Here is a 14188-nt window from a genome sequence, read left to right on the forward strand (position 1 = left end):
TTCCGGGTTACTCTGGCAACGGAGTACGCCGGAAGTCAAGCCGCGGAGCTACCTTCCCCGTCCGCGAGCATCCAGTTTTCAAACCCATCCTTTTTAGGGAGCGGCGACATTCAGTAGTAGAGACCACTAAGTACTTTTTTCTCCCTTTTCCTATTTCTCTTTACTGCGCACACTGGTGAATGAAAGCTTTTTGACACCTCTGTGGTGGACTGTGTGCGTGCCTGTGTGTGCGTTTGATTAGAATTGTCGAGGCACGCCTGTTCTTGAAGAACAGAGCAGAAAACCATACACAGCGTGGAACTGGATATGAGGTCTCTCCAGCCTGACCTTCATTTCTTGGTACTTGTCATCAGGTTGTAGGATTTGGTCACAATAAATGATGTATTTATCTGCCTTGGTTTTGTTTTGTTTTTGTTTTAACTCACATTCGCACCCACCAACTAACCCTCAGCCTACTTGCTCTTCAGGACTTAGTTTATGTATCCTATCTACAAAGGACTTCCTGACATCTGGCATGATCCCTCTCTGTTCTGATTCCTGGAATTAGATGTCCTTCCTGCATGTTTCTATAAAACGGAAGGCTTGTGTTTCATAATGTAAAGAAAAAGGATTTTGGAGCCCGGCATGGTGGCTCATGCCTTTAATCCCAGCATTTGAGGGGCAGAGGCATGTGGATCTCTGGGAGTTCAAAACCAGCCTGGTCTACATAGTGAGTTCTAGGACAGCCAGCAATGCATAACAGAGAGACCCTGTCTCAAAAAAGAAAAAAAAAATGGGTTGTAATCTAAACTCTGCCTCAAAACGGCTGAATACTTTTGAGTAATGACTGATAAAAAGGAATGCACAATTGCTGCATAAAAGTAAGCTGTTCCAGTTTATTTACACATATTAACTAGTCTTTACAACTTCAGGAGACAAACAGCTAAGAGTATAGCCTCCAAATTCAAACTGTGACTATGACATTAAATGTTTAAGCAACTTAATCAGCCTTGGGTTATCTCAAGTACAAAATAAAGTATTATGAGTCATACTATACTATATAATTGTTTGATGTTAGTGTTAGAAGTCAAGCACCTGTCAATAGATATTGTTATCATTTTTTCCATTTACTATTTATTTTGAGATAGGGTTTAATGTAGCCCAGGCTGGCTTCAAATTTACCCTATAGAGGGGTGCTCTTGAACTTGGGAACTTCCTGTCTCTACCTGCAGGAGTTCTGGAATTACAGTCCTGTAACACCTTGCCTGGATTGTGTGGTTCCTTAGGAAAAAAACCCAGGGCTTCATGCATCCTGGGCAAGCATTCTATCAATTAAGCTGTCATCATTTTCCTTTAGTATATGATCATCCTCTGTCAATCTGCCTAACTGTCAAACTCCTTCAAATCAAGCAGTCTATCTATTGACATCTATATTGATTTATATTAAAAGCCCGGCAGTGGTGGCACACACCTTTAATCCCAGCACTTGGGAGGCAGAGGCAGGCAGATCTCTGTGAGTTTGAGGCCAGCCTGGTCTACAGAGAGAGTAGGATAGCCAAGGCTACACAAAGGAAGGAAACTCTGTCTCAAAAAACCAAGAGAGGGGAGAGGGAGAGAGAGAGAGAGAGAGAGAGAGAGAGAGAGAGAGAGAGAGAGAGAGAAGGAAGGAAGGAAGGAAGGAAGGAAGGAAGGAAGAAAAAGTTAATTAGGGTGTGGGAATGAAGCCCAGTGGTAGAGTGCTTTCAAAGGCTCTGGGTTTTGATCACCAGGAACAAAAAAAAAAAAAAAAGGAAAAGTGAATGTCTACAGTTAATTTTTTTCCAACATCATCATACTATTTTTATCCAACTCAACACTGAAGTGATAAGACCTCAGGCTGAGGCAGGAGGATCACCTCTTCCAGTCCCACCTGGGCTACATAGCAAGTTCAAGGATGGCACTATGTGTAGCGTTCTAGTCTCAAAACCAACAAAATAAAAACCCCCTCCAAACAAAAAAAGGGATCCACCCGTTTACTCCAGTCCAGTCACACAAATCTTTTAAATCTTGTATCATCCAGCAGCATCATTTCCATTTGTCCCTCATCCTTCAACTATGCTCTTGCAATCCTGTCTCTACCGTGCTCCTGCCCTTCTCATTTAAACTTCCTTCTGGCTTTCCTCACCATTTACGGCCTTCTTGATCAAGATGATTCTTGTTCTTGGCTTTAGTTATCATCAAATACAGTTGCTTCCTAAACCAGAATTTTCTATCTGAAATATTTCCACCCCCAAATCCTGAGGAAGCCTTAAAGACAGAAAATTGAACACTAATATTATCTTCAACAATCACTTGTCACCCACTTTTCACATCTCAGTTATTGGAGTTCCTCCAAAATCCAACCGGTGCTCCAAGCTAAAAACCCCAATTACTGCCTGCTCATCTTTGACTAAATCTTCGGAATCTATGATTGATTTTGCTTCATCTCTACCAACATGTCCTTATCTCCCACCTGAAATAATGCCACCAGTTTCTCAATGCCCTTCCAGCTTCCATTCTCTTTTCTCTTCTGAAACGAAAGCATAATGATTAGCAAGCATTTTTAGAAATTGGAGATCTGATCAGCCTCCATATTGACTGCCAACTTGACAGGATATGGAATTACCTTGGAGACAAATTTCTGAGCTTGTATGTGAGGGATTAATTCTAGTTCGGTTCATTGTGATGTGAAGACCCATGCAAACTTCCAGACTGAAGTGATTAATTGCTTTCTGGTTCCTGGCTGTGGATACCATGCAGATGGATACCATACTTGCCTCCATCACCTGCCACCATGACTTTCCTGCCTTGACTGTACCCTCCAACTGTGAGCCAAATAAAAACACTTCCCCCCTTAACTGAATGTTGTCAGTTATTGTTACGCAGCAATGATAAAGGTAAGTGATACAGAGTATCGGTACCAAGAAGTGAGACTGTTCCTGTGATAACCTAGCTGTGTAAGTCTTAGGCCTTCGGAACTGATTTGCAAGAGGACTGTGGATAGTTTTGGAACTTGGGGGTAGAAAAGCCCTGGCATACTCTAAGTGGAGCATGATGGGCCACTCTTGAATTTTTGAAGACCAAAATACCAAGAGAAATGTAGGCAGTGATGCCCCAGATCGTGAGGATTTGGAGGAGAACAAGGACACTTGGAGGGGACAGGGCTAACGTTCATTCATCTTATGTCCTGACAAGTAATCTAGCCATATTTCTGCCCACGTCCTCAGAGTTAATGTGAGGTTGAATACAGGAGTAATGGGCTAACTGGTTGGCAGAAATCATTTCTAGACAGGTTAGCATTCCGGCTGTGAACAATCACTGCTTACTTCTCTTACCTAGTCTATAGTGTGTGTGTGTGTGTGTGTGTGTGTGTGTGTGTGTGTGTGAGAGAGAGAGAGAGAGAGAGAGAGAGAGAGAGAGAGAGAGAGAAAAGTGAGTTCAAAAGACATGTAAAATGTGCATTTTGGCAGGAAGCTTTACATTGTAAAAGGTATTCCAAGGGCAATCCCCCACCCGCGAAGGGTCCATCTCACAAAAATACACATTCATTTGAAGTGAGAGCCCAGACTGAGAGCTACTGAAAGGACCCCATGCCTCAGGGATAGCAGTTCTCAATCTGTGGGGTTCGACTCCTTTGGGTGATAGAGGCCAGCCTGGTCTACAGTCAGGGCTAGATAGAGAAAGCCTGTCTCAAAATAATTTTCATTACGTGTATGTAGTGTCCATGCACATGTGTCTGTAAAGTGCCTTTATCTGCTGAGCCATCTCCTCAATCTTAATTTACAATCCAACTCAGTAATAGAGGTATGATAATAAATGCCTAACAACTAGATCTCGAAATAAGCCTTGGTTTGTAGTGTTTGGTAATTTTTATTAGGTGAATAGATTACCATTATCATACCTGATTTCAAACCATACTGCAGTCACATAACAGGAGTCACAGTTGGGAAGATGTAGACAATTGATTCTTTTTTTTTCTTTTCTTTTTTTTTAAATTTTTATTTTTTATACATACAGTGTTCTGTCTGCATGTGTCCTTGCAAGCCAGAAGAGGGCACCAGATCTCATTACAGGTGGTTGCTAGGAATTGAACTCAGGACCTCTGGAAGAGCAGCCAATGCTCTTAACCACTGAGCCATCTCTCCAGCCCCAACAATTGATTCTTATGAGCAAGCTGAACCAGCTTCAGCACAAATAAAAGCTCTGGCTCTCTTCACCTTCACACTTTGCACAACCCCTTCCCATCCTTTAGCACAAATATTTTTAAGTGTTGGATTTTAACTTTTCATTTGTTTTGTTTACATTTTAAAAATATTTTTATGTGCATCAGTGTTTTGCTTGCATGTATGTCTGTGTGGTGGTGCCAGATCCCCTTGAAATGGAGTTACAGTTATAAATTGCCATGTGGGTATTGGGGATTGAACCCAGGTCCTCTGGAAGAGCAGTCAGTATTCTTAACCACTGAGCAATCTTTCCAGCCCTTTTAAAAATGTAATCTCTCTCTTCTTTCTTTCTTTCTTTCTTTCTTTCTTTCTTTCTTTCTTTCTTGCTTGCTTTCTTTCTTTCTTGCTTTCCTTCTCTTTCTTTTTCTTTCTCTTTCTTTCTTTCTTTCTTTCTTTCTCTTTCTTTCTCTTCCTTCCTTCCTTCCTTCCTTTCTTCCTTTCTTTCTTTCTCTCCTTTTCTGATTTTTCAAGACAGGGTTTCTCTATGTAACAGCCCTGGCTGTCCTGGAACTAGCTCTGTAGATGAGTATGGGAGGCCAGCTCCCACCTTTTGAAGGGTTTTTATGAGAGAGGGATAAGAAAATATTAGAAAGCAAGACCTAGTTGATGAGAAGAAAGATGGAAACACAGGATAGCTTCAGGAGGGCCTGGATCAATACCCAACAGCCCTTTCCATTTATTCAAAAGGGCTTTTTATAACAATGCCAAGGGGTGGGGGAAAGACTTTCCTTCTGCAAGATCAAAGCACACTGCACAGCCAAGTGTAGCCCCTTCCAAACACCTGGTAACTACAAACACAATCAAATCATCCCCTTATGCAGCCCTGCTGGGTAAAGCAAGCTCAGATTCTTGGACCCTAAGTTCTCACTAGGAAACCTCTGTGGGTCTCCACAGATGAGGTTGGCCTTGAACTCACAGAGATCCACCTGTCTCTGCCTCCCGAGTGCTGGGATTAAAGGTGTGTAAATCCAACTTTTTTGTTTGTTTGTTTGAGACAGGGTTTCTCTGTGTAATCTTGGTGCCTGTCCTGGATCTCACGCTGTAGACCAGGCTGGCCTCGAACTCACGGAGATTTGCCTGGCTCTGCCTCCCAAGCGCTGGGATTAAAGGCGTGCGTCACCACCGCCTGGCATAAATCCAACTTTTAAAAGAGTGTTTAAGCATCATCTAAGTCTATAATGAATACGTACAAGACTTAGGTTCTTGTATTATTTCACAAGTCTCTGACCTATGTGCCCGTTAAGTTTTTGTCCGCTCTGGACAAACTAGAGTCACCTGAGAAGAGGGAATGTCCTTTGAGGAACCGCTTCTGTCAGACTGGTTGACGAGCCTGTCTGTGGGGTATTTGCTTGACTGCTGATTATGTGGGGTGGGTTGCGCCATTCCTGGGCAGGTGGGCCTGGGCTGTATAAGAACAGTAGTTGAGCAAGCCAGAGGAAGCAAGCCGGTGAGCAGTGTTCCTCTTTGGTGGTCTGGGCTTCAGATCCTGCCTCCAGGTTTCTTCGTGGAGCTCCAGCCCAGGCTTCCACCAATGATGGATTGTAACCTCTCACTCAAATAAACCCTTCGCTCACACAAGTTCGTTACAGAGAGGCAAATTAGGGCATTGTTCATTATGAATTTGTTGGGACAATCATGTTTCCAACCTTTTAAAAAAATTATGCTTTTTTTTCTTTTCTTTTCTGGTCCTATAGATCAAACCCAGAGGCAAGTGCTCTAGCCACTGAATTAAAACTTATAGTCGGCAAATTGAATGCCGATTAGCAAACATGTTCATTTTAAATTTATACTAGTCTGAGGTACTGTGCGTTCTCGCTGTCAGGTAAGAGCCAGTGTGAACCGGTTCTCGCTTATTTTCCACAATGAAACTGTAAATGTCATTAATGACGGGTTCTATAGCAGTTGCTATTCTGAGAAGGAACTTCTATGTTGTTCTAACTACAACCTTAGATCACTACCCGTTTATAGCGGTGACTTTCACACTTTAGTGCTTTGTCACACAGGGTCCCATCTGTTTCACTCACTCTTTTCCGCCTAGTGAGTTACGGACAGCTCCCATTCTGTTGTGTCCGGCGCCTTTCTGAGTCGCTTTATTAGCTTGAGTGATCTTTACATCATGGTGTAGGCTCGTGCCACCCCTGGGCTCAGAAAGGCTCAGTACCCTTCCTTTCCCGTTATGTAAAATTCCGACAAGCCGTCTTTCAAACCCAAGTCTTTGATGGCAAAGTCAGTTATTATTATTTTTTCAAGCAAATTGAAGTGTCTTATTCGTCTTTTGAAATAATACCTCTGGATGAAAAAGAAAAAAAAAAAAGGAACGAGGACATGACAGCTGTGGGTATGGTTGAGGAGAAAATTTTATTGCAGTGGTGAGGAAGAAAACAGCCAGAGGGTTCAGACTGAACCGGGCCAGTAGACTGATCTGGGCCGTGAGAGGAGACTGGGGTATGAGAACCAGACCAAGAGGACCAAATAGCCAAAAAAATCTCTGCGGTTATAGCGGGAGAGGCTCAGGGCAGGGGGCGTGGCGAAAAGTGCTGGGAGGAGCCACCGGTAGGAGTGACGCTTGTCCTGGGTTCCTTTGAGACCCGGCCACCTCGACTGTAAACCCTCCTGTTTTCGTGAAGCTCTCTGTTCTTCGGGTTCTTTTATGCAATGCTTTGCTTTCTTCTAATAAGGATAACCAGTGTGTGTTAAACTATGTGCACAATCTCATTTAGGCCTCACAAATTACCCAAAGTTAGATACTATTATCTCCTACAGATGATATAACAGCCTGGAAAAGCATTTAAAAAAAAAAAAAAAAAAGCCCAAGTTTACACAACAAAAGTGCCTGAGGCAACGATAGAGCTCTGGGTCTTGGTCATGTGACTCTACATCCACGATAGGGTGTTGACTCTTTGGCAGCAAAAATAGTTTTTACCTTTTAGTTTAGGCAACCTTAGGGTTTTTTTTTTTTGTTGTTGTTGTTTTATTTTGTTTTAAATATCCGAAACATGTTTATTGGGATGGTTTTCCACTTACCTCAGAGTGCTTTTTTATCCTGCGTCCTCCAGAAGGAACATCTATCTTTTTGTCAGCCTTGTTCTTCCTCGTCGAGGCAGGCAGAGGGGAACAGGGGAGCTAAAATAGAAAAAAAAGTCCGTACCTGGGGCTAAGGACTGGGCTGGCCTTTCAGCAGTCTGGGCATCCACAGCCTTGAACCAGGAGTTGGGGCTCCTCAGCAAGAGCTGCTTCCTGCTTCCTCCCTCCTTTCTGGAGAGGGATGGAGGCGTCCCTTTGAAGAAGTGTCTTCTCGTAGGGAGGTTGTCACTACCAGAAAGCCCCAGATATTTTTAAAGGCCTTGCTTTATAGTATATGATTAAATGTTAAAGTGAATCATCAACCCACATGCTATCTTTTCCATTCTCAAGGGTGAGCCTCCCTCCCTCTCTCTCTCTCTCTCTCTCTCTATCTGGTTCTGGCTCTCTTCGCCTCTCCCTCTTATTCTCCATTCACCCTCTCTCATCGTCCTCAAGCTCCAGGCCTCCTTTGGCCCTTCAGTTCCAACCTCCTGATTGGCTATTACTACAGGCACATGGAGCCATCTTAATTCTGCATCCCCCTTCGTTTTTCAAAACAGATCAGGTCATTAGATTACGCATAAATTATCCCTCCAAACTCATAAACCTTCCTGATACACCCTCGGGAGGTAGTGCAATTTCTTTTCCTTTTTTAGACATAACTCTCTCGTCACTTTTGTCTCTGAGTTGTGGCTGGATGACATGAAGAGATAGAATGTAACAGCTTTTCCTATTTCAACAATTGCTGTGGATATCGCTCTGTACAAATAAAATGCTGTCTGGCCAGTGGCCAGGAAGGAAGTATAGGCGGGACAAGAGAGAAGAGAATTGTGGGAAGCGGAAGGCTGGGGAGACACTGCCAGCAGCCGCCATGAGAAACAACATATAAAGACACCAGTAAGCCACAGGCCATGTGGCAAAGTATAGACTAACAGAAATGGGTTAATTTAAGATAGAAGAAGTAGATAACAAGAAGCCTGCCACAGCCATACAGTTTGTAAACAATGTAAGTTTCTGTGTGCTTACTTGGTTGGGTCTGAGCGTCTATGGGCCTGGTGGGTGAGAGAGATTTGTCCTGACTGTGAGCCAGGCAGGAAAACTCCAGCTACAAACAATTTCCTTTTTTTTAAATAGAGAAAATTTCAAATGACTTCTACATATTCATTTATTTAGATACAAAAACCTAGTCAATTAGATAAGCTGATATGATTATCCTATATTCTTCTACTGTTTTATATCTCAGCTGTATTTTTTTGGTTTTTTGAGACAGGGTTTGTCTGTGTGGTTTTGAGCCTTTCCTGGAACCCACTCTGTAGCCCAGGCTGGCCTCGAACTCACAGAGCTCTGCCTGTCTCTGCCTCTCGAGTGCTGGGATCAAAGGCATGTGCCACCACCGCCCAGCCTCTCAGTTGTATTTTTATAATTCCCTATTTTATTTTCATTTTTCCCTAGCTTTCTTTGAAAACAATCCTTTCTGATACACGTATCCATGTCTGAGTTGGCTGAAGGTGCAGCAATTTCCTGTATCTGCCTATAATGTTTAAAAAATGCCCATTAAAAATGAATAGTTATTAACTTTGTATGGGGGACAGCATTCTGTCACTGAGCTACACCCCCAGGCCTTTGCAGGTTTTTTGTTCTGTTTTGTTGATCTCACCACGTTGGTCAGTTCTGGCCTTGAACTTGCCTCTTTACTAGTTACAGTTATAAGCATGTACTGTCATGCATTTTTAAACTTTTAAAATCAAGTTTTCACACTATAGCAGAGTTATATTTGACATTTGAGTTATATGTCCACATAAAACAGGTGTATCGGCTGGGGTGGTGGCACACGCCTTTGATCCCAGCACTTAGGGAGGCAGAGGCAGTTGGATCTCTGTGAGTTCCAGGTCAGCCTGAACTTGAGTGAGTTCTAGGACAGCCAGGGCTACACAAAGAAACCACCATGTCTTGAAAAACCAAACAAGGGGCTGGAGAGATGGCTCAGAGGTTAAGAGCACCAACTGCTCTTCCAGAGGTCATGAGTTCAATTCCCAGCAACCACATGGTGGCTCACAACCATCTATAATGAGATCTGGTGCCCTCTTCTGTATACATAATAAATAATACATCTTGAAAAAAAGGGCTGGAGAGATGGCTCAGAGGTTAAGAGCACCGACTGCTCTTCCAGAGGTCCTGAGTTCAATTCCCAGCAACCACATGGTGGCTCACAACCATCTGTAATGAGATCTGGTCATGCTGTATACATAATAAATAAATAAATAAATAAATAAATAAATAAATAAATACCAAACAAAAAACAAAACAAAAAAAAACCCCCAAAACAAAAACAAACAAACAAACCCAGGTATATCTCTCAATAAACCAGAAGATAAACAGTATGTAAGTGTCTTTTTAGGTATGTTTTTAAAATCAAAGTGGTCCAAAAATTTTTTAAAGAGGTTAATTTCACCCATCTCTTTCCTAACTTTTACATATACATGTGTGCACTCCAAGTGCACATAAACTAAAACTTCTAACATAGGCAGAAAACTGCTATAGTCAGAGCTATTATGACTCTGTAAGAAGCTCAGGGCAGAGGAAAGGTACCTGTGGGTGTTGGCAGCTTGAATTGCACTAAACTATCCAGTCTGTACTGTGCTCAGAGCCTGACCTGGACCTTAGGAGTGTTTTAACTTCCTTGTATTCTGTTTTGTTGTTCTGTACTTGTTTGTTCTAATAGTTCATAATCAGGACAAAGCTAGTCAAAAAAAAAAAAAAAGAAAGAAAAAGAAAGAAAGGAAGGAAAAGGAAAAGAAAAACAGGGTTTGTTACCTGTAAACCTCGATCAAATGTTGCTTTTAACATTTATTCTGTAAATACAGCTGATTTCCACCTACAATTATTTTTAAGATAAGACACTCGATGTTGGCTGAAGAGAGGGGTTGGGCCTGAGGATAAGGAACATTAATCTTACCTAAGCACAGGGATGGAGGAGAGCTGTTCCAGGAGAAGACTGTGGATGAGTCACCTGGCCAGGGACAGGTCGTGGCCAGCTGTAGGCGGCTGTCTCTAGTCTAGTAAAGCTCTGAAGCCAAACACATGACTATCATGCCAACCCCTGAGGAGGAGCCGGTCCCATAACAGGCATTTTTATGAGTTGTTAAGGATCACAGGTCCAAGTACTTCAATTTCTGCTTTGGAGTTAGTTGGTTTTGTTTTGTTTTGTTTTGTTTTGTGTTTTTGTTTTGTTTTGTGTTTTTGTTTTGTTTTTCGAGACAGGGTTTCTCTGTGTAGCTTTGTGCCTTTTCCTGGAACTCACTCGGTAGCCCAGGCTGGCCTCGAACTCACAGAGATCCTCCTGGCTCTGCCTTCCGAGTGCTGGGATTAAAGGTATGCGCCACCACCGCCCGGCTGGAGTTAGTTTTTAAAACCTGATTTTTTTTTTTTTTGAGAGGGTGTTGCTATGTAGATCATGATGGCCTCAAACTTACAGCAATCTTCCTGCCTCTGTTGCCAAAGTGCTGATCACCTTTGCATCACCCTACCCAGCTCGACTACTTCCAAATATCTCAGATGGCTTTCATCCATACACAGTATTTGTGGCAAATTCTTGTTTGCTAACCTGTCATGCTTCATGCATTGCTAACTATAACAAGGTTGTTTTTTTTTTTTTATTCTCACCTCAAATGGCTGCATCGCCTAAATATTTATATCTTTTCTCCAAACTTGCTTCTGTAACAGATGACCAGCAAAAAATGGCCCAGACACAGCAACAAGTAACTACTTGGTCTCATGCTCAACCATCTACAAGAGCAGACCTTATATTTTAAAGATGACTAAAAGTGAGGCTAACTGGCTGGGGGAGCTGGCTTAGCAGACAATACATTTGTCACGAAAGCATGAGGACTTGAATTGAGTCTGCATAAAACCAGGTGTCTGTATTCCCAGCACTCTTTAGGCAAGATGAGGGAGGCAACAAGAGAATCCTAGGAGAGCCAGTTAACCTGAAGTCTGTTAAGGAAACGATAGAACGTGAGGACTGACGCCCAAGGCTGTTCCCCGACCTCCACTTGGGTGCCCAAAGTTACGTACATATTCTCGCACATACACAAAGTGAAGCTAAAAGCGAAAATAATCTTTCCAGGTTAACCACAGCTGGAAAAATATTAACCAGGACTTCAATGTAGGCATTCCATTTAACAACACGTGTGTGTGTGTGTGTGTGTGTGTGTGTGTGTGTGTGTGTTTAAGGACACACAAGTGCAGGGCGGAGAAATTTTTTTCGAGATCAGTTCTCTCCCTCACGGTGGTGGTTTGGGCATCAAGCTCAACTCATCAGGTTTGCATGACAAGTGCTTTCTTTTACTGGCTGAGCCATCTCACTGGACCCAGACGTTCTAATTTTTAAGTCTTTAGATGTATTCTATTTAATAGGACGTGCTGTCAATTTTACTTCTTTTAGGGTTAAAATAAATAAGGGAACATTGTATTACAGCTGTTGGCTAAGGGGAAGATCTTAGCATAAGAAAAGAAACTGAGGTGATACGCTGAGATGGTCAAAAGGGCAACGCCAACAGAGCTATTTATGGAGCAGAAAGTTGAGATCGGAGGAAATGGAGCAAGACGTGGAAGAGAAAGTCAGTAATGGAGGCAAAGACACGATTAGGGAGAGGTGAAGAAACGTTGAAAGGCCCAGTAGCTCCTGGGAATGAGAGTCAAGGGATCCTTCTGGATCAGGGCAGCTGGGGGACCCCGGTAGGAGTCGGAAGGGGGACCTGCCAGACGCGGGGAGCTCCCCCAGGTCCCGCCCACCTCGAGCTCGCTCCGCCCCCGACCCTTCGCTCCGCCCCCGACTCTTCTCCCCGCCCCCGGTCTCTTAGGTGATGCTGCAGCCAAGATGGCGCTGGCGGCGTCCGCGGCGGCCTGAGCGTCATGCTCCGGGCTCTCGGCGGCGGCTGCGGCGGCTGCGGCCTCGGCCAGGGCCTCGAGTCTCTCCCGAGAGTGAGCGCTCCGGCGCCTCTCCCCCGGCCCGGTGAGGCGGGACCGAGAGGAGACCGCCGCGAAGAGAGGAGGCTGTGAGGAGGAACAGCGAGAGAGCGGCGCTCGAGCCCGGCGGGCACCATGGCTGGGATCATCAAGAAACAGATCCTGAAGCACCTCTCCAGGTCAGCGGGCGCGCGAGCCGGTCCCCTGCGCTGGCCGCCGGGTCCCCGGCTCTCCCGGTCGCTGGTGGCGCCCCCGACCGGCCCCCACGAGTCACGCGGAGGGTGGCCGGGGCTCGGCGGGCCGGGGTCTCCGCCGGGATGACGTCCCTGGCGTCACCCAGGTGCAGGGTGGATGGGGTGGGCTGGAGCCGGGTCGGGCTCGGAAGCTCCCGGGGCTCGGAGCCGAGCGGTTCCGTTACCCGAGGACTGCTGGGGTGTGTGTGTGTGTGTGTGTACGATGTGTGTTCGTGGACTCTCGGGGCGGAGGCTGCCTTCCCGGGAAACGTTAACCTTGCGATTGTTCTCGGCGTCCCCTACCTGGCGTGCCCTCTCTGTTGCATGGGAGGGTGTGCTTGTTTGCACAGCTGGGATTTGTGTTTCAGGTAAATAAGCAAGAGTTCTCAGCTTGGGCAAGTGCTTCACCGAGTCGTTTCGGTGCCCGCATCGTTCTTGCTGAAGAGTTTTCGGGTTTTTGCTTCCCCGAACCCTTTAATTCAGGGAGTTAACGTCTCTGGTGTTTGAACTCAAGACGGATCATTCTTTCCATTTCATAACACAGTTTTAGTCAGAAACATGACTCAGTAAACTGGCAGTTTGTTACCGCTCTTGGCTTCTCCATATTTGTCTCAAGACACAGGCAGGCTAAATGTAGGATCCTGTTCCAAGTTGGTGACAGGGAATTCGGAGCACTTGGTTAGGATCTCGCTCTGTTATTTGTAAGTTAATGAATACTTTTAACTGATTAAAGGAGGTATAATGATAGACTTTTATAGTAAACATTATTCTTTATTCTCCCCATTTATTTATATCCCAGGTGATACACTGAGAACATACTGAACAAAAACAATACTATGATTCAGCAGCTATTTCCCTCACATTAGATTGAATAAAATTTAATGCATTTAGTATGTGTGCATAAAAGTAACCAACTGTAGCAGAGTTTGTGACCATGTATTTGGTTCTTAATATCACTAATTAGAAAGTATGTGTGTGTGTGTGTGTGTGTGTGTGTGTGTGTGTGTGAGTGAGTGTTTATCTGAAACAGGTTATGTAGCTCAGGCTGTCCTGTAACTCATGCATGACAAATCCCAGGCTACCCTCAAGCTCAGTGTCATCCGGCCTTAGTTTCTTGAGTACTTCCTGAGGTCTGTGCTACCACGCCTTGTTGGGAATTTTCTTTTAAAATTATATAGACAGTGCAATACTGAGTCATCTTATTTTGGAAGCAAGTTTTATTTCTTTAAAATAGTGTTTATGACTTAGGTAGGTCTGATTCATATGAGGTACGTTGACTTACCCTTTCTTAGATCTAGTTCTATAATTCCGATCCAGAGGCAATGGTTTGATTGCTTATTTCTTTCCCAAGGATAATGGTGCTGTACACTGTGTGCCTAGAAGAAAATTTAATTCAGTCGATAAGTGCCTTAGGGCATTATCCTTTAATTCTCTTGTACAAGTCCATTTGGAAGAACTCTTAAGATTAAGAGCAGGAGTGTAATGACTTACTTTATCACATAGATAATATCCGCATACTTAGAGTTAAGTACTTAGGATTACTTATAATCTTCATGATTTCTTACACCTGTGTGGGAAGTAGTAATGAGCATTTCTTTTCAAATCAGAAAGTTTTTAGAACACTGGTGTTTTCTTTCTTTTTAATGGAGAGTTCATTTGCAGTTTATTTTTTAAGATTATTATTTTATTTTTACACTTGTTTGC

At 43.8% G+C, this 14188-nt stretch overlaps 1 protein-coding gene across 3 annotated transcripts in view; it reads left to right on the plus strand.

Annotated features, from left to right (window-relative positions):
• Positions 1-12129: 12129 nt before the first annotated feature.
• Positions 12130-14188, plus strand: part of Uhrf1bp1l (UHRF1 binding protein 1 like) — a 74459-nt gene continuing 72400 nt past the window's right edge. For 2 of the 3 annotated variants that reach the window (XM_036169610.1, XM_036169611.1), the window contains exon 1: positions 12140-12430. Coding sequence is in view for 2 of the 3 variants with exons in the window: in XM_036169611.1 (XP_036025504.1) it covers positions 12387-12430 (44 nt within the window). In the remaining variant the exon portion in view is untranslated. Of the gene's footprint in view, positions 12431-14188 lie in introns of all 3 variants that reach the window. The other variant, XM_036169609.1, reaches the window with a different exon arrangement.

This window comes from Onychomys torridus, chromosome 20 (genome assembly GCF_903995425.1).
Source record: "Onychomys torridus chromosome 20, mOncTor1.1, whole genome shotgun sequence".
Classification (NCBI taxonomy): domain Eukaryota; kingdom Metazoa; phylum Chordata; class Mammalia; order Rodentia; family Cricetidae; genus Onychomys; species Onychomys torridus.